Here is a 21,611-nt window from a genome sequence, read left to right as displayed (position 1 = left end):
GCCACCATCTTCTCTTGCTTCAACCACTGATACACTCTTCCAGCTAGTCTCCCTTCTTCTCTTCTTGCCCTCCCCACTCCATCCACATACACATTCCATTCCACACATCATGCTCAACCCAGCAGCCAGAGTGATCCTTCTGAAGCAGAAATCCAATCAGGTCACAGGCCAATGGTCTTCAATTATCCTCTGGATAAAATCCAAATCACTGGTGGGGCCTGATGAGATACCTCTGATTTTATTTCCTACTTCTCTGTCTTACCCCTCCTCCATCTTAGCGCTAAGCTTCCTGTCCACTCCCACCCTGGAGGGCTCTTCAATACAATCTTCTATACAGTTCATCATTCCAGTCTTTGCTGCAGTGTTACTTCCTTCCAGACACTCAATCTAAAGGTTCCTCCTCCCATCAGTTTCTAGTTCATTGACCTATTTTCTTCAGAGCACTTAATATCTGATTTTGTATTATTAGTCTAGTAGTTAGCTCCATAGGGCACCAAACTTGCCTGTCATTTTCTCTTTTTTCAATACTTTAAACTAGGAAAACAACCCTTTTCTTAACTTTCTTCACCTCAATCATCCCAATCTGTTTCAAGGGTCATTGTTACCCACCCCTGCCTCTCAAGACACACACACACAACCACCTTCCACCTTTAATATATACCTTTAATAAAAATGTTCTCTGGCACCCAGTTACTAACTGCACACGTGTATTTTCTGTTTATTGTAATCAAGTGCTCATGACAGAGCTTCAGCAGCAGAGATTTTGTAAAAAGCTATTCTGAGTTTATAGCAGAGAGGAGGGGCTGACGGGTGACCATGAGCTCAACAAGCCCTCAAATCCTCCTCCTTCCCTGCAGAGAGCATCATGTGCCTTCAAACTGACTTGTTTCAGTACCCACATAGCCAAACAATGACAACAACAAAACCCCTAAAGCTGTACTCCAACGGTAGTGGCTAATCTGAGTCTTCAGAGCCCCTGATGCTAGCACTCAGGGAAAGCTCAATGCCAGGATGCCTGGAACGCATCTTAATAAATCCTCAGTGGGACGAGGCTGACTAGGAAAACTCCAACACCTTGGAGGATCTTGCCTCCATTTGTGGTTGAAGGCATAAATTCTGGAACCAGACAGCTTATATTCAAATTTCTGCTTTGTCATCAAGCAGTTGTGAGACTTTGGTAAGTGAGTTATTCTCACCAACACCAAGTGTTTTCCATAAGAAAAACTGAACCCAAAGAAATGACTTTTCAAAAGGTTATGTTTTTTCCTTCATTTACTTACCTGAAAAATGAAGATAATTATAGTACTTATCCTTAGGATTATAATGTGGATTAAGTGAGTCATTAGTGAAAGTTGCTCGGTTGTGTCCGACTCTTTGCGACCCCATGGACTATACAGTCTATGGAATTCTCCAGGTCAGAATACGGGAGTGGGTAGCCTTTCCCTTCTTCAGGGGATCTTCCCAACCAGGGATAGAACCCAGGTCTCCTGTATTGCAGGCAGATTCTTTACCAGCTGAGCCACAAGGGAAGCCCAAGAACACTGGAGTGGGTAGCCTATCCCTTCTCCAGCAGATCTTCTTGACCCAGGAATTGGACTGGGGTCTCCTGCATTGCAGGCAGATTCTTTACCAACTGAGCTATGAGGGAAGCAAATGAGTCATTAATCAATCTGAAACTAAGAATTTCCTGGTGGTCCAGTGTTTAAGAATTCACTTTCCAATGCAGGGAACGTGGGTTTGATCCCTAGTTGGGGAATTAAGATTCCACATGCTGTGGGCCAACTAAGACCATTAAGCGGCAACTAAGACCCGACACAGCCAAAAGTAAATAAGTATATAAAGAAAAAAATAAAAATAAAACTAGTTATAATTATCCTGCTTCTTCAGCAAGGTCTTTTGCTTTCCCTGGAATAACTGAGAGAGACTCAGAGGCCAATCTGTATTCAAATGTACATAAATAATCACCTAAATGCTTGTAAGCAAATTGTGTCTAAGAGAAGATTTAGTAGGGCAACTGAACACAAAAGAAGATTTTCTATTTCCTGATGTTTATATCTAGGAAGGCATCTCAGAGCTCCAGAAGCTATAGTCTGGCGCTTCCACAGAATTAAGAGGGTTATCTAAGCAGCCAGCCCAGGAAAGAAACCTGTGCTAATCCTCAGACTCATGACCAATGTTACATTTGACTGAAGTTAGTAAAATACATGACATAAACATTTGAAATAAAGCTTTTGAGTAGAAATTTCCTTTAGATCTTTCTATAGGATTTGATTTCCTTTTAATTTGGACTTCCCTGGTGGCTCAGACGGTAAAGTGTCTGCCTACAATGTGGGAGACCCGGGTTCAATTCCTGGGTCCAGAAGATCTCCTGGAGAAGGAAATGGCAACCCACTCCAGTATTCTTGCCTGAAAAATCCCATGGACAGAGAAGCCTGGTAGGCTACAGTCCATGGGGTCACAAAGAGTCAGACAGGACTGAGCAGCTTCACTTTCACTGCAGAAAATGTAGCGGCCCTCAGCAGGTCATCTGATACTTATTCCACACATTACTGTGCACAAAGCACTTAGAACTAGGCAGGACACAAAGCTTTCCTCCAACAATTTGAGAAAGTACCTTGTAGTGCTTTCAAAAGCTATCAAGCCAAGAGTGGAAGGACTTTTAACTCTGAAATGCTTGCCATTTATAGCCAAACACAACTGACACAATCTCACCTGTAAATAGTTTTGCCATCATAGAATATTCTTAACCAATGTTTGCATGCTGCATTGTAAGCACCAAAAACTTCTCACCTCAGACCAGAGCTATTAAAATTTCCAAAACACTGATGAATTTCCATCCATGCCCTCCCAAGTTTACCAGTATCATTTTATAGTGCTTTAATGGCTCTGTAAGACTGATTTTCGTGTGTGTGTGCTTTTCTAAATATCAGATTTAAACGAGTAATAAGTCACAGGACCAAAATTATTAACATTTAAAGTGAACCAGAACACCATAATTATCATAATTCATGCTTTTACATAGATATCAAATTCTCAAAGAAAAAATTTGTATAAACAATTATCTGGGACTCACTTGAAGACTAGTGATTTGGACATTTTCAAAAGCCTGTCATTTGAGACAGATGTCACAGCAACAATTCCAAAATGCTTTATTAACTCTGCATCACTGCTATTAACTTTGTTTCTATGATGATCTATTACCTTGAGTATTTTCAAAGCATTATTTAATGAAAATAGCTTTCACTATATCAGTAACTTGCCATTCTCACAAAGAAGGAAGTTTTCAACTACAGGTCCCTAGCTCCGTTCCTTTAGGTAAACAAACATGTCAGTACATCACAGAAATAAAAGATATTTGAAGGAACTCCTGTAAAATTTAAAATCTATGAGGAAAAAACAGTGTTTCTTCATACAAACATCCCAAGCCAAGTCTTACTAAATGAAAACCATCAGCATCTCCAAACTGTATATCACAATAAAATCAATTCATCTGAAACAGAAGCATTTTAATTTAAAAAATTCTGTCACTTTTGTGACTTACCTCATCATCTTTGTACCAGGACAAACTCTCAGCAGTAAGGACAAACCAGTATCCCTTAGAGCCTCCTTTCATGATGCCAATGTTGCTGATGGTTAGCCATCCCTTGCGAATCACCTTCAAGAGAACACAGATCGGCACAGATGTTTAGTTTAATATAAGCCTATGGGGAACACAAGTCTTGTCCTAAGTTAAAAACAAGATACAAGTTACAGTAAGAACAACATTGTTTCCCCAAAGCTCAACTTCTCTTAAACTATTCAAAATAATATATCTTCCAAAAGCCCAGATAACCAGAGGGAAGTCTCTACCATCAAATGAACAAAATCAAATAAAAATTGCAGATTCGTAGGGATGGTGGAAGCACAGAGACTGAAACAGGACTAAAATACAGCAGATTAAATGCTTGTGCCTGGCCTATTTATGGCACTGCTGCTACAATTAAAATATATTTAGTTGATTGGATGAACAACAATAGATTCTCCATGCCCACTGTCTCTTATCCCTGTCCAGCCCACTGGCCCATTTGTTTGCCTGGTTTGCATCTCAGAATTTCCACCAGAGACTGGCCACCAAATGGTGAAAAGAAAACACCCAAGCCAACCAATTAGTTCCCTGTTAACAGCTCTGAACGGGCTGAATGGGAGAGAAAGCTGAAATAATACGCTAAAATTAAAAGTTTGAAGTTTTTAATGGTGCAGATTTACCCGTCTACTTCTGGTTGTTTTTGCTAAGCTAAAGAATACCCAGAATCATCATAAAAACCTTTAAACAGTGTTTAACTTTTCAAACATTAACAACTTGGATAGAAATTATCTACAAATGGCACTTAACTGAAGATCTATTTTTTTCTCATGGTTGTTGCAAAGTTAAATTCTGTTTTCCATGTGGCATAGTTTATCATTTCCTCTATGCTAGATAATTCTTGTTGTCACAGAAATGAAATACTACATGGAACTGTAATAGCATTCTAAATATAAAAAATCACCCTATACCTACATGTTCATTATGCTAGACATCCTGAAATATTTTTTAAAATTACTGAATGACTAATGGGTGTCACTTCCTAAAGGTAAATGGAAATACCTTAATAATCGGATTTTATTTTTATATTTATATTTTAAAGGTTTCTAGTTGAAGAAGGAAAGCCAGTTCTAGGGAAAGCTGTGAGATAAGTTTTCAAGGTCAAGGTCATTATTGGTCTTCCAAGACTCATTCCACATTCCCAGTCTCAGTTACCCTTGATTCCCTGTTTCAGTACCTACCAGCATCAGCTATTTTTCCCTTTTTAACTCTACAGACCCCCACACAGAACCCCATTCAGGCCCACACTAAGGCAGTATGACTGTTTAAAATTACTCCTTCTTATCCTCTGCTTCAGAAAGAAGGAAACAATACTTCTCAAAGTATGGTTTATACCAGCTAATAAAATAAAATGGTTACAGTAAATAACCATTGGGGTGCTTTCTAAAAAACAGATTCTTGGGACAACTATAAATCCACGTGAATCAGAATAGATACATATGAAACCCAGGAAGCTACAGATTAATACTTTGCAAAGTGAGTCTTTTTCATACTAAAGTTTGAAAACCACTGCATGTATACATACAATCAAAATTTCATTTTCCATGAGTATACTACCCAAAGCAATCTATAGATTCAATGCAATCCCTATCAAGCTACCAACAGTATTCTTCACAGAGCTAGAACAAATAATTTCACAATTTGTATGGAAATACAAAAAACCTCGAATAGCCAAAGCGATCTTGAGAAAGAAGAATGGAACTGGAGGAATCAACCTACCTGACTTCAGGCTCTACTACAAAGCCACAGTCATCAAGACAGTATGGTACGGGCACAAAGACAGAAATATAGATCAATGGAACAAAATAGAAAGCCCAGAGATAAATCCAAGCACATATGGACACCTTATCTTTGACAAAGGAGGCAAGAATATACAATGGATTAAAGACAATCTCTTTAACAAGTGGTGCTGGGAAAACTGGTCAACCACTTGTAAAAGAATGAAACTAGAATACTTTCTAACACCATACACAAAAATAAACTCAAAATGGATTAAAGATCTCAACGTAAGACCAGAAACTATAAAACTCCTAGAGGAGAACATAGGCAAAACACTCTCTGACATACATCACAGCAGGATCCTCTATGACCCACCTCCCAGAATATTGGAAATAAAAGCAAAAATAAACAAATGGGACCTAATTAACCTTAAAAGCTTCTGCACATCAAAGGAAACTATTAGCAAGGTGAAAAGACAGCCTTCAGAATGGGAGAAGATAATAGCAAATGAAGCAACTGACAAACAACTAATCTCGAGAATATACAAGCAACTCCTACAGCTCAACTCCAGAAAAATAAATGACCCAATCAAAAAATGGGCCAAAGAACTAAATAGACATTTCTCCAAAGAAGACATACAGATGGCTAACAAACACATGAAAAGATGCTCAACATCACTCATTATCAGAGAAATGCAAATCAAAACCACTATGAGGTACCATTTCACACCAGTCAGAATGGCTGCGATCCAAAAGTCTACAAGTAATAAATGCTGGAGAGGGTGTGGAGAAAAAGGAACCCTCTTACACTGTTGGTGGGAATGCAAACTAGTACAGCCACTATGGAGAACAGTGTGGAGATTCCTTAAAAAACTGGAAATAGAACTGCCTTCTGATCCAGCAATCCCACTGCTGGGCATACACACTGAGGAAACCAGAAGGGAAAGAGACACGTGTACCCCAATGTTCATCGCAGCACTGTTTATAATAGCCAGGACATGGAAGCAGCCTAGATGTCCATCAGATGAATGGATAAGAAAGCTGTGGTACATATACACAATGGAATGTTACTCAGCCATTAAAAAGAATACATTTGAATCAGTTCTAATGAGGTGGATGAAACTGGAGCCTATTATACAGAGTGAAGTAAGCCAGAAAGAAAAACACCAGTACAGTATACTAACACATATATATGGAATTTAGAAAGATGGTAACAATAACCCTGCGTACGAGACAGCAAAAGAGACTCTGATGTATAGAACAGTCTTATGGACTCTGTGGGAGAGGGAGAGGGTGGGAAGATTTGGGAGAATGGTATTGAAACATGTAAAATATCATGTATGAAACGAGTTGCCAGTCCAGGTTCGATGCACGATACTGGATGCTTGGGGCTGGTGCACTGGGATGACCCAGAGGGATGGAATGGGGAGGGAGGAGGGAGGAGGGTTCAGGATGGGGAACACATGTATACCTGTGGTGGATTCATTTTGATATTTGGCAAAACTAATACAATTATGTAAAGTTTAAAAATAAAATAAAATTAAAAATAAAATAAAATAAAAATAGTGGAAGCATAAAAAAAAAAATTTCATTTTCCTTACAGCAAATAATCTCATTTAATTTTTAGTAAGAAGGAACTGGTTATTTCCCAGTAAGACTGTTACCCACACCACCACAGCTTACAAACAGCATACTCAACATAGCCCGCTCAGTGAAAGTATATTCACTATTTCATTTTATCAGGTATCCTGGGTAAAGAAGAAGTCTTCCAGATACTCTACAAACTGCAATAAGAAAATCACCATTTCACCTGTTGATAGAACAGGCTGTCTTCATTAAGAAGAACCATGAATTCAGTTCAGCAAACATTTGCTAAGAACCTGTCATATGTCAGTATGAGAAAGGTGATGATGCTACACCCTGCCCTCAAGAATTTTACAGTTTTATAGGGAATGAAGATCCATAAAGAGATAATTTCAATGTAACAGTGTAACAAGAGATGTATGCTAAGTAAGAGAAGGATACTGGATACAACTTAAGAAATGTTAATAGGCTTTCCTTGGAAACATGGTAGCTCAAAAGAGCCTAACAGAATTCAAATTAGACCAGGAAGTAGTCCTGTCTGCCTGTTTATTTGTTCTCCATAAAGAAGGGCAAAAAAAGAACACAATAGAAAAGAGCCACTTCACCCCAAAAATATGAGTTGCGATGAAGAAATTGAGGCTGCAGAGGTAAGTAGGGTAAAGTCAGAGTCAATCCAGTTCAACAGACCCCAAATTCTAGATAAAATTGGCAAAATAAAAATAAATTTCAAGTATACATGTAAATTTATTAAGTATATATGACCATTGTACTACTGAACTGTGTACATCCACAGAAACACACAAAGAAACTTGAAAGTATGAAACGAAGATGAAATAAATATTTTATTTTTTTTATTTTGTGGGAGAAATCTATTTGTTACGTTTACAACTTTGTTATTGACTTCTCTGGGTCACAGAGTGACAGTACTGGCATCAACACACATATATAAACACACACACGCATATTTTAAATACTAATACATCTTAACTGTTTTCTTGTTTTCTAGATAAAAATATGTATTTAGATGTTGTATTATATCCTCCTGCATTCCGGCGAATTTTCCATGCTCCCTGAGACAAACTAAGCTGCCGAAATAACCCAGGTGAGAAATGATCAAGGTGTGAAGTAACGTCATGATGAAGAAAGCATAAAAATAAATAAACCTCCTGGACAAACACCTAGGAGACAAAATCAGCAGGACTTATGGCTGGATGAAAGGGGATTAGTGGGAGGAAAGACTCTAGAACTGCACTATACAGTAGCCACTAACCACATATGGGTATTGAGCCTTAGTGACTAGTTTAATCTCAGATGTGTGGTAAGTGTAAAATGCATAGTGGATTTTGAAAACTTAATACAAAAGAAATGTAAAATATTTCACTAAATGTTTTAAAATGTATCACATGTGAAAATGATAATATTTAAGATATACTGTGTTAAATAAAATGAGGCAGGTGAAATGAATATTAAGAATAGATTTTATTTAACACAGTATATCTTAAATATCTTTTATTAATGTGGCTTGCATTATATTTTTACCGGACATTGTGTTATTTATTCTAGAATGATTCTGAAACTCCTGGGGCTACCAAATCAGAAGGAGTAGAGGAAGAGAACCAAGTTTTAGAAGTGAGGGAGTTGACAGTGAATTCAGTCAAGGCCATGCTGAATATGAAGTATCTGTAGGAAACACATGGGCTTCCCAGGTGGTATTAGTGATAAAGAACCTGCCTGACAATGCAGGAGACATGGGTTTGATTCCTGGGCTGGGAAGATTCCCTGGAGGAAAGCATGGCAACCTACTCTAGTATTCTTGCCTGGAGGATCCGATGGACAGAGAAACCTGGCAGGCTACAGTACATGGAGTCACAAAGAGTTGGACAAGACTGAAGCAACTTAGCATGCATGCGTATGGGAAATACAAATAGATGTGACCTGACCTCTGATGCAAAATGGAAATTTTAGGACTGGACATTAAGACTTGTGAGTCATCAGTATATATACATAAGTGACAAGCATTGATAAAACTGTGTGAAATAGTAGTGGCTCACAGTGGAATCCTTGGGAAAATATAAGGTTGGTGCAAAAGTAATTTCAACTTTGCATTGTTGAACTTTGCCATTTGATATTGGAATATATTCTTGAATAAATGTGGTTAAGTTATACATCATTTTAATGAATATTTATTGCTTTGTGTTTTTCGCTAACGAATTACTACTTGCTGTTTATTTTATGTGTATTTTACACCTAAGAAATGATGTTACACAAAAAGCAAATTCGAACAATTTTCTTATTCAAGTTCAAAATGAGTCATAAAGCAGTGGAGACAACTCGCAATGTCAACAACGCATTTGACCCAGGAACTGCTAATGGAATGTACAGTGCGGTAGTGGTTCAAGACGCTTCACACAGGAGACGAGAGTCTTGAAGATGAGGAAAATAATGGCCAGCCATCGGAAGTTGACAACGGCTAGCTGAGAGGATCATCGAAGCTGATCCTCTCACAACTACATGAGAAGTTGCCCAAGAACTCAACATTGACCTTTCTATGGTCATTCGGCATTTGAAGCAAATTGGAAAGGTGAAAAAAGACTGACTGCCCCGTGAGCTGACTGCAAATCAAAAAAATCGGTGTTTTGAAGTGTTGTCTTTTCTTATCCTATGCAACAACAATAAACCACGTCCTGATCGGATTGGGATATGTATGCAAAATGGATTTTATATGACAACCAGTGATGACCAGCTCAGTGAACGGACCAAGAAGAAGCTCAAAAGCTCTTTCCAAAGCCAAACTTGCACCAAAAAATGGTCATGGTCACTGTTTGGTGGTTTCCTGCCTGTCTGATCCACTACAGCTTTCTGAATCCCTGTGAAACCAATCCATCTGAGAAGTATACTCAGCAAATTGATGAGCTGCACCAAAAATTGCCATGCCCCCAGCCAGCACTGGTCAACAGAAAGGGCCCAATTCTCCACAGCAATGCCCAATAACATGTCGCACAACCAATGCTTCAAAAGTTGAACAAACTGGGCTACAAAGTTTTGCCTCATCCATCATATTCACCTGAACTGTCACCAACTGACCACTACTTCTTCAGCATCTCAACAACTTTGTGCAGGCAAAATGTTTTTACAACCAGGAGGACATGGAAAATGCTTTCCAAGAGTTCATCAAATCCCAAAGCATGGATTTTTATGCTATGGGAATAAACAAACTTATTTCTCATGGACAAAAATGTGTTTATTAAGAAGTGTGTGAGCCTAGTTATAAAGATTTAGAATTCAGAGTTCAAAACCATTAAGGAAGCCAAAGGCAAGGTGAATTTCAAGGAATGTGTGGCTGGGAGTGTCAGATTCAGAACGGAAAGGGACATGTAAGGTGCAGTGCAGACATCATAGTGTCTTAGCTGTGCAAGTTGCAGTGAGGTGGTGGGATGAGTCAGAGTTCACTGGGTTGAAAAGTGAATGGGAAGTGAAAAATGAAGACAATGGCTACAGACAGCTCTTTCTAGAGAAGGAGAAAAGCAAGTTAAAACCAGAATAGACATAGGGTCAAAGGAGGTGCTTTTGTTGTTTTTGCAGTTGCTATTGTTTTTTGATTTGTGGATTTTTTTTCTTTTTTGATATGAGCAAAAATTGAGTACATTTATTGCTTGAGGAGAAATAATAGGACAGGGTAAGAGATACAGAAAAAATGATGTATGGCAAAGAAGATGGGAGTGGATGAGATGAAGAGCACAGGGAGGGGACTGTCTTTGAACAGGAATGAAGCTGTTTGATCTTGTGAGCCTGGGAGGCTGAAAGAGTGAGGGTAGATGTAGGTTCTCTGCGTGGAAAAGCGTAGAAGGTTGAAAAAGGTTATAGTTGAGCTTTCTATTTCTCTTAATAAGAGAACAGACTGAATTATCTGCAGGAAAGTAAGGATGAGAAGTTGGAAAGAAGGCTTGAGCATAGTGTTAAGCATTGGGACAATCAGTAATTGAATGAGAGACAGCATAATTGGAATTAGTTTAAAGAAAAGAAAAAAGGTTGACAAAACACAGCACTGAAAACCCCTAGAAGATAACATAGGGAAAATCTAGATGAACCTGGGTAAGATTATGCCTCTTAAGATATAATACCAAAAACACAATCTGTGAAAGAAATAAGTTGGTAATCTGAACTTAAAGTTAAAAATGTCTACTCTGCAAAAGACAGGATCAAGAGTGTTAGAAGACAAACCACAAATAGAGGGAAATGCTTGCAAAAAACATACCTGATAAAGGACTGTTACCCAAAATATACAAACAAATCTTAAAACTTGATAATAAGAAAACAAAAGACCCGATAAAAAATAGGCCAAAGACATTAACATACCTCAACAGATATGCAGATGGCAAATAGGCATATGAAAACATGCTCACTACCACATGTCATCATTTATGTCCTTTATTGTGCCCATATTTGCATGATACGTTCCCTGGTATCTCTGATTTTCTGGAAGAGATCTCTAGTCTTTTCCATTTTATTGTTTTCCTCTACTTCTTTGCATTGTTCACTTCCAAAGGCTTTCTTATCTCTCCTTGCTATTCTTTGGAACTCTGCATTCAGATGGATATATCTTTCCTTTTCTCCTTTGACTTTAGCTTCTCTTTTTCCAGCTATTTGTAAGGCCTCCTCACACAAGCATTTTGCCTTCTTGCATTTCTTTTTCTTGGTGATAGTTTTCATTACTACATCTTGTACAACGTCATGAACCTCCGTCCATAGTTCTTCAGGCACTATGTCAATCAGATCTAATCCTTTGAATCTATTATCACTACTACTATAAAATCATAAGGGATTTGATTTAGGTCACATCTAAATGGCTAAGTAGTTTTCCCTACTTTCTTTAATTTAAGTCTGAATTTTGCAATAAGAAGTTCAAGATTTGAGCCACAGTCAGCTCAGATCAATAAAGGACAGAAAGGTATGGACCTCACAGAAGCAGAAGATATTAAGAAGAGGTGGCAAGAATACACAGAAGAACTGTACAAAAAAAGATCTTAATGACCCAGAAAACTGCAATGGTGTGATAACTCACCTAGAGCCAGACATTTTGGAGGCCAAGTGGGCCTTAGAAAGCATCACAAAGAAAAAAGTGAGTGGAGGTGAAGAAATTCCAGCTGAACTATTTCATATCATAAAAGATGATGCTGTGAAAGTGTCACACTCAATATGCCAGCAAATTTGGAAAACTCAGTAGTGGCCACAGGACTGGAAAAAGGTCAGTCTTCATTCCAATCCCAAAGAAGAGCAGTGCCAAAGAAGGTTCAAAATACGGCACAATTGCACTCACTTCACAAGCTAGCAAAGTAATGCTCAAAATCCTTCAAGCTAGGCTTCAATAGTACGTCAACCGAGAACACCCAGATGTTCAAGCTGGATTTAGAAAAGGCAGAGGAACCAGAGATCAAGTTGCCAACATTCGCTGGATCATAGAAAAAGCAAAAGAATTCCAAAAAACATTTACTTCTGCTTCATTGACTATGCTAAAAGATTTCACAGTGTCAGATCAGTTCGGTTCAGTTCAGTCACTCAGTCATATCGTTCTCTTTGAGACTCATGGACTGCAGAATGCCAGGCTTCCCTGTCCTTGACCAACTCCCAGAGCTTGCTCAAACTGATGTCCATTGAGTTGGTGACGCCATCCAACCATCTCATCCTCTGTCAGCCCCTTCTCCTCCTGCCTTCAATCTTTCCCAGCATTAAGGTCTTTTCTAATGAATCAGCTCTTAGTATCAGGTGGCCAAAGTATTGGAGTTTCACCTTTAACATCAGTCCTTTCCAAGAATATTCAAAACTGATTTCCTTTAGGATGGACTGGTTTGCTCTCCTTTCAGTTCAAGGGACTCTCAAGAGTCTTCTCCCATACCACAGTTCAAAAGCATAAATTCTTTGGCACTCAGCTTTCTTTATGATCCAACTCTAACATCCATACATGACTACTGGAAAAACCATAGCTTTGACTAGACAGACCTTTCTTGGCAAAGTAATGTCTCTGCTTTTTAACATGCTATCTAGATTGGTAATAGCTTTTCTTCCACAGAGCAAGCATCTTTTAATTTCATGGCTCCAGTCACCATCTACAATGATTTTGGGGCCCAAGGAAATAAAGTCTGTCACTGTTTCCACATCTATTTGCCATGAAGTGATGGGACCGGATGCCATGATCTTTGTTTTCTCAATGTTGAATTTTAAGCCAGCTTTTTCACTCTCCTCTTTCACTTTTATCAAGAGGCTTTTTAGTTCTTCTTCACTTTCTGCCATAAGGGTGGTATCATCTGCATATCTGAGGTTATTGATATTTCTCCTGGCAATCTTGGTTCTAGCTTGTGCTTCATCCAGCCCGGCATTTCGAATGATGTACTCTACATGTAAGTTAAATAAGCAGGTTGATGATATACGGCCTTGACATACTCCTTTCCCAATTTGGAAGTAGTCCGTTGTTCTATGCCCAGATCTAACTGTTGCTTCTTGGTCTCCATACAGATTTCTCAGGAGGTAGGTAAGGTAGTCTGGTATTCTCATCTCTTGAATAATTCTCTGTAGTTTGTTGTGATCCACACAGTCAAAGGCTTTGGCGTAGTCAATAAAGCAGAAATAGATGTTTTTTTCTGGAATTCTCTTGCTTTTTCTATAATCCGACAGCTGTTGGCAATTTCATCTCTGGTTCCTCTTTTAAATCCAGCTTGAACATCTGGAAGTTCTCGGTTCACATACTGTTGATGTCTGGCTTGGAGAATTTTGACCCTTACATTGCTAGTGTGTTGGACAAGTGCAATTGTGAGGTAGTTTCAACATTCTTTGGCCCTACCTTTCTTTGGGATTTGAATGAAAACTGATCTTTTCCAGTCCTGTGCCCACTGCTGAGTTTTCCAAATTTGCTCGCATATTGAGTGCAGCACTTTCACAGCATCATCTTTTAGGATTTGAAATAGCTCAACTGGAATTCCATCACCTCCACTAGCTTTGACTGTATAGATCACAACAAACTGTGGAAAGTTCTTAAAGAGATGGGAATACCAGACCACCTTACCTGCTTCCTTCTATATGCAGGTCAAGAAGCAACAGTTAGAACTGGACGTGGAACAACAGACTGGTTTCAAACTGGTAAAGGAGTATGTCAAGGCTATATATTGTCACCCTGGTTCTTTAACGTATATGCAGAGTACATCATGCGAAATGCCAGGCTGGATGAAGCACAAGCTGGAATCTAGATTGCCGAGAGAAATATCAATAACCTCAGATATACAGGTGACACCACCCTCATGACAGAAAGCAAAGAGAAACTAAAGAGCCTCTTGATGAAAGTGAAAGAGGAGAGTGAAAAAGCTGGCTTAAAACTCAACATTCAAAAAACGAAGACTATGGCATCTGGTTCCATCATTTCATGGCAAATAGATGGGGAAACAATGGAAGCAGTGACAGACTATTTTCTTTGGCTCTAAAATCTCTGCAGATGGTGACTGCAGCAATGAAATTAAAAGATGCTTGCTCCCTGGAAGAAAAACTATGACAAATCTAGATAGTGTATTAAAAAGAAGAGACATCACGTTGCCGAAAATGGTCCATATAATCAAAGCAATGGTTTTCCTGTGGTCATGTATGGGTGTGAGTGTTGGACCATAAAGAAGGCTGAGCACCAAAGAATTGATGTTTTTGAACTATGGTGTTGGAGAAGACTCTTGAGAGTCCCTTGGACTGCAAGAAGATCAAATCAGGCAATCCTAAAGGAAATCAACCCTGAATATTCATTGGAAGGACAGATGTTGAAGCTGAAGCTCCAATACTTTGGCCACCTGATGCAAAGAACTGACTCATCTGAAAAGACCCTGATGCTGGGAAAGATTGAGGGCAGGAGGAGAAGGGGACGGCAGAGGATGAGATGGTTGGGTGGCATCACCAACCCAATGGACATGAGTTTGAACAAGATTTGGGAGATGGTGAAGGACAGGGAAGGCTGGCATGATGCAATCCATGGGGTCACAAAGAGTTGAACATGACTGAGTGACTAAACAACAACAAAATAGCAGCTTTATTCATAATTGCCAGAACTGGGTAATAACTCAGATGTTCTTCAATAGATGAATGGATAAATAAACCATGGAAAATCCAGATATTGGAATATTTATTATTTGACACTAAAAATAAATTAGCTATCAAGTCATAAAAAGACATGGAGAAATCTTAAATGCATATTCCCAAGTGAAAGAAGTCAATTTGAAAAGCCTATATTCTGTATAATTCCAACTATATGAGATTCTGGTAAAGGGAAATCCATGGAGACAATGGGCTTCCCAGATAGCACTGGTGGTAAAGGACCAGCCTGCCAGTGCAGGATACATAAGAGACAGGGGTTCAACCCCTGGATAGGGCAGATCCCCTGGAGAAGGGCATAGCAACCCACTCCGGTATTCTTGCCTGGAGAATCCCAGGGGCAGAGGAGACTGACAGTCTACAGTCCATGAGATCAGTAGCTGTCAAGGGTCGGGTGGGAAAAGGGAGAGATGCATATGCAGAGTATATAGGGTTTTTAGGACTTCCCTGGTGGCTCAGAGGTAAAGAATCTGCCTGCAATGTGGGAGACGTAGGAGGATCCCCTGGAGAAGGAAATGGCAACCCACTCCAGTGTTCTTGCCTGGGAAATCCCACAGATAGAGGAGCCTGGCAGGCTACAGCCCATGGGGTCACTAAGGTCAGACACGACTGGGCAACTAACACACAGAGATAGAATTTTTAGGGCATTGAATATACTCTGATGCTATATGGATATATATCATTATATGTTTCTCCAAACTCAAAGAATGTATAACACCAACAGTGAACCGGAAGGGAAACTATGGACTTTGGGTGATTATGATGTGTCCATGTAGGTTCATCTTTGGTTTTACAAAAAATGTACCACTCTGGTGAGTGATGCTGATAATGAGGGAGGTTATGTATTTGCAAGCACAAAGGAAATATGAAAAAAAATCTCCATTTCTGCTTCTCAATTTTGTTGTAAACCTAAAACTTTTCTAAAAACATAAGGTCTTAAAAATAATGGCTGAAAGCTGAGAGTAAAGACCATAAACTGCAGGGCCACAATCAGCAATTACATTATCATCTCTAAAAGTGCTCTGCACACATAATGTAGAAAAAGTGAATGTAACTGAGAACTGATCCAGTGTTCTAGACCCAAGTGACCAAAGTTCATGGATGTAAAGATGTTGAAGGTTTTCAGCAAGAGAGCAATTTAGGTGATCATCCATTTAATCTAAGCCAGGCAGAGAAATGAGGCCAGGAGGGAGCTAACAGAGAGGCAGAAAATAAACAACAACAAAAAAGGCAGGTACTACATTGATCAGGTGTCCCCAACCCTGAGGTCATGGGCCAATAATGATTTATGGCCTGTTAGGAACCAGGTAGCACAGTAGAAAGTGAGTGGTGAGTGAGCAAATGAAGCTTCATCTGCAGGTCCCCAGTGCTCCCATTATCACTGGAACCATCCACTCCCTTCCCACGTCCATGGAAAAATTGTCTTCCATGAAACCGGTCTCTGGTGCCAAAAAAGTCGGGGACTGCTGATGTAGGTAAAGGCAAAAATAGAGTTTGGAGAATTTAAGATGATGTGAAGCAATGAATTGCTTGATCTTATTGGCATCACTGGATTCACCTGTCAAAGATGCACTATTTCTAGAAGTATTGACCGTTATAAGCAAAATGGATATTTTATTAAACATCATTTAGTTCAGTGGATATAGTCAACTGAGCTTTACGGAAATTATAAAGTACTGCTCCTGCTAAGTCACTTCAGTCGTGTCCAACTCTATGCGACCCCATAGACGGTAGCCCACCAGGCACTCCCGTCCCTGGAATTCTCCAGGCAAGAACACTGGAGTGGGTTGCCATTTCCTTCTCCAATGCAGGAAAGTGAAAGTGAAGTCGCTCAGTTGTGTCCGACTCTTAGCGACCCCATGGACTGCAGCCCACCAGGCTCCTCCGTCCATGGGATTTTCCAGGCAGGAATACTGGAGTGCAGTGCCATTGCCTTCTCTGATGATGTACTAATAACAGCTAAAATTAAATTTGCAAAGTCTCCATGGGATTTCCAGACAAGAATACTGCAGTGGGTTGCCATTTCCTCCTCCAGGGGATCTTGCCAATGCAGTAATCATACACACATCTTTATGTGTGATATTATGTGTGTCTCTTACTTTCTATGACATTAGTCATTTTAATTACCATAGGCTTTCTCACTTGGAAAGAAAAGGAGGATTATAATTACAGTTGCCATGCTGTGAGTACACGTGGCCCACATCCCTTCACAGGAATCCCATGGAAGTGTATTCAGAGCTGAATGCTGTCAGCAAGCAGTTGTCATAAAAATGTTTAAGAAGCTGTAGTCCAATCCCAACCCCTCCTAGGGTAGGGGGCGGGGGGAAGCATATTGGTCACAAATGAACTTACCCCCTCAATGACAAACAACTCAAAGTAAGAATTAAGAAAGAGAAATTCCTAATGTACTTTTCCACAGAAGAATTGAAGGGGAGAAAAATCACAAAATCAAGGAGAAATACTGGAACAAAACAAGAAAAGACAAGTATTAAGGAAAACTGGTCAAAACACAAGAGATACAAATACTAAAGGGAAATTAATAGAACAAAACAAAGTGAAGGAGCAAGAAAAGGCAAAGACTAATAAAATTTTAAAAGAACATTAAGACAAATGGGATTGACTGTGGTCTCTTCATAGAAAAAGATATAATACATTAATTTGGTATTCAAATTTAAGATTACCAAAATAAATCCATCAACATTTGGTACAATAACCATTTACAGCCTCTTCGTGTTTGAATATCAAATTCTGTCTTGAGTGTCCAAGTAAACAAGACCATAAATATATGACTGGAAGGGACCTTGAGAGCTGAAAGGGCATGTCCTATTTGTAAGGCTTGAGGCAAACCATCTTTAAATATTTATCTCTATAAATATGACCCAAGCTTCTTTTGCCAAATACAGATACTTAGAAAGTGGAAGAGGGAAAGTGGAGTGGCCCACCCCTCTCCTTAGTGGTGAGCCTGTATGTTCTAGTTAGTTCCTCCATGCCATGAAGTCAGGCCCTGTCAGGGTTGGCAAAATCTGTATCTTAGGGACAACTTCAGACTTCAACATCTGTCTGGCACACTGGATCATAAAATTAAAACAGAAGACAAGGAATAAAATTATGGGGAAAAAAACAGTACATGTGGAAAAGCTTTGGGCCTTGAACTTTGTGAGCAGGGCATTCTGACCTTGGCTTAAGTTATGGTAGACCATACAAGTTTTTCTCAGCTTGGCAGCTGGCTTTTAACTGTTGCAGCCTGTATGTGGAAGTTGTAACCACAGACTTTCTTTTTTTTTTTTTTTTTTTTTTTTTTTTTTTTTTTTTTTTTTTTTCATTTGTTTGCATTTTATTTATTTTTTTTTTTTTTTTTTTTTTTTTTTTTTTTTTTTTTTTCTTTTTTTTTTTTTTTTTATTTTATTTATTTTTTTTAATTTTATTTTATTTTTAAACTTTACATAACTGTATTAGATTTGCCAAATATCAAAATGAATCCGCCACAGGTTTACATGTGTTCCCCATCCTGAACCCTCCTCCCTCCTCCCTCCCCATTCCATCCCTCTGGGTCGTCCCAGTGCACCAGCCCCAAGCATCCAGTATCGTGCATCGAACCTGGACTGGCAACTCATTTCATACATGATATTTTACATGTTTCAATGCCATTCTCCCAAATCTTCCCACCCTCTCCCTCTCCCACAGAGTCCATAAGACTGTTCTATACATCAGTGTCTCTTTTGCTGTCTCGTATTCAGGGTTATTGTTACCATCTTTCTAAATTCCATATATATGCGTTAGTATACTGTATTGGTGTTTTTCTTTCTGGCTTACTTCACTCTGTATAATAGGCTCCAGTTTCATCCACCTCATTAGAACTGATTCAAATGTATTCTTTTTAATGGCTGAATAATACTCCATTGTGTATATGTACCACAGCTTTCTTATCCATTCATCTGCTGATGGACATCTAGGTTGCTTCCATGTCCTGGCTATTATAAACAGTGCTGCGATGAACATTGGGGTACTCGTGTCTCTTTCCCTTCTGGTTTTCTCAGTGTGTATGCCCAGCAGTGGGATTGCTGGATCATAAGGCATGTCTATTTCCAGTTTTTTAAGGAATCTCCACACTGTTCTCCATAGTGGCTGTACTAGTTTGCATTCCCACCAACAGTGTAAGAGGGTTCCCTTTTCTCCACACCCTCTCCAGCATTTATTACTTGTAGACTTTTGGATTGCAGCCATTCTGACTGGTGTGAAATGGTACCTCATAGTGGTTTTGATTTGCATTTCTCTGATAATGAGTGATGTTGAGCATCTTTTCATGTGTTTGTTAGCCATCTGTATGTCTTCTTTGGAGAAATGTCTATTTAGTTCTTTGGCCCATTTTTTGATTGGGTCATTTATTTTTCTGGAGTTGAGCTGTAGGAGTTGCTTGTATATTCTGGAGATTAGTTGTTTGTCAGTTGCTTCATTTGCTATTATCTTCTCCCATTCTGAAGGCTGTCTTTTCACCTTGCTAATAGTTTCCTTTGATGTGCAGAAGCTTTTAAGGTTAATTAGGTCCCATTTGTTTATTTTTGCTTTTATTTCCAATATTCTGGGAGGTGGGTCATAGAGGATCCTGCTGTGATGTATGTCAGAGAGTGTTTTGCCTATGTTCTCCTCTAGGAGTTTTATAGTTTCTGGTCTTACGTTTAGATCTTTAATCCATTTTGAGTTTATTTTTGTGTATGGTGTTAGAAAGTGTTCTAGTTTCATTCTTTTACAAGTGGTTGACCAGAGTTCCCAGCACCACTTGTTAAAGAGATTGTCTTTAATCCATTGTATATTCTTGCCTCCTTTGTCGAAGATAAGGTGTCCATATGTGCGTGGATTTATCTCTGGGCTTTCTATTTTGTTCCATTGATCTATATTTCTGTCTTTGTGCCAGTACCATACTGTCTTGATAACTGTGGCTTTGTAGTAGAGCCTGAAGTCAGGTAGGTTGATTCCTCCTGTTCCATTCTTCTTTCTCAAGATCGCTTTGGCTATTCGAGGTTTTTTGTTTTTCCATACAAATTGTGAAATTATTTGTTCTAGCTCTGTGAAGAATGCTGTTGGTAGCTTGATAGGGATTGCATTGAATCTATAGATTGCTTTGGGTAGTATACTCATTTTCACTACATTGATTCTTCCAATCCATGAACATGGTATATTTCTCCATCTGTTAGTGTCCTCTTTGATTTCTTTCACCAGTGTTTTATAGTTTTCTATATATAGGTCTTTAGTTTCTTTAGGTAGATATATTCCTAAGTATTTTATTCTTTCCGTTGCAATGGTGAATGGAATTGTTTCCTTAATTTCTCTTTCTGTTTTCTCATTATTAGTGTATAGGAATGCAAGGGATTTCTGTGTGTTGATTTTATATCCTGCAACTTTACTATAGTCATTGATTAGTTCTAGTAATTTTCTGGTGGAGTCTTTAGGGTTTTCTATGTAGAGGATCATGTCATCTGCAAACAGTGAGAGCTTTACTTCTTCTTTTCCAATTTGGATTCCTTTTATTTCTTTTTCTGCTCTGATTGCTGTGGCCAAAACTTCCAAAACTATGTTGAATAGTAATGGTGAAAGTGGGCACCCTTGTCTTGTTCCTGACTTTAGAGGAAATGCTTTCAATTTTTCACCATTGAGGATAATGTTTGCTGTGGGTTTGTCATATATAGCTTTGATTATGTTGAGGTATGTTCCTTCTATTCCTGCTTTCTGGAGAGTTTTTATCATGAATGGATGTTGAATTTTGTCAAAGGCTTTCTCTGCATCTATTGAGATAATCATATGGTTTTTATTTTTCAATTTGTTAATGTGGTGTATTACATTGATTGATTTGCGGATATTGAAGAATCCTTGCATCCCTGGGATAAAGCCCACTTGGTCATGGTGTATGATCTTTTTAATGTGTTGTTGGATTCTGATTGCTAGAATTTTGTTAAGGATTTTTGCATCTATGTTCATCAGTGATATTGGCCTGTAGTTTTCTTTTTTTGTGGGATCTTTGTCAGGTTTTGGTATTAGGGTGATGGTGGCCTCATAGAATGAGTTTGGAAGTTTACCATCCTCTGCAATTTTCTGGAAGAGTTTGAGCAGGATAGGTGTTAGCTCTTCTCTAAATTTTTGGTAGAATTCAGCTGTGAAGCCGTCTGGACCTGGGCTTTTGTTTGCTGGAAGATTTTTGATTACAGTTTCAATTTCCGTGCTTGTGATGGGTCTGTTAAGATTTTCTATTTCTTCCTGATCGAGTTTTGGAAAGTTGTACTTTTCTAAGAATTTGTCCATTTCTTCCTCGTTGTCCATTTTATTGGCATATAATTGTTGATAGTAGTCTCTTATGATCCTTTGTATTTCTGTGTTGTCTGTTGTGATCTCTCCATTTTCATTTCTAATTTTATTGATTTGATTTTTCTCCCTTTGTTTCTTGATGAGTCTGGCTAATGGTTTGTCAATTTTATTTATCCTTTCAAAGAACCAGCTTTTGGTTTTGTTGATTTTTGCTATGGTCTCTTTTGTTTCTTTTGCATTTATTTCTGCTCTAATTTTTAAGATTTCTTTCC

The 21,611-nt window shown here is 38.7% G+C and overlaps 1 protein-coding gene across 8 annotated transcripts in view; it reads right to left on the bottom strand.

Moving 5' to 3' along the window:
• The window catches only part of DNM3 (dynamin 3), a 660,520-nt gene that overhangs the window by 307,935 nt on the left and 330,974 nt on the right, over positions 1-21,611 (bottom strand). For all 8 annotated transcript variants that reach the window (XR_008714900.1, XM_055582241.1, XM_055582242.1 and 5 more), the window contains one exon: positions 3,542-3,655. Coding sequence is in view for 7 of the 8 variants with exons in the window: in XM_055582241.1 (XP_055438216.1) it covers positions 3,542-3,655 (114 nt within the window). In the remaining variant the exon portion in view is untranslated. The remainder of the gene's footprint in view (positions 1-3,541; positions 3,656-21,611) is intronic.

The sequence above is a fragment of the Bubalus kerabau genome, chromosome 5 (genome assembly GCF_029407905.1).
Source record: "Bubalus kerabau isolate K-KA32 ecotype Philippines breed swamp buffalo chromosome 5, PCC_UOA_SB_1v2, whole genome shotgun sequence".
In the NCBI taxonomy this organism is placed as follows: Eukaryota; Metazoa; Chordata; class Mammalia; order Artiodactyla; family Bovidae; genus Bubalus; species Bubalus kerabau.
This window is presented reverse-complemented; position numbering and strand designations above follow the sequence as displayed.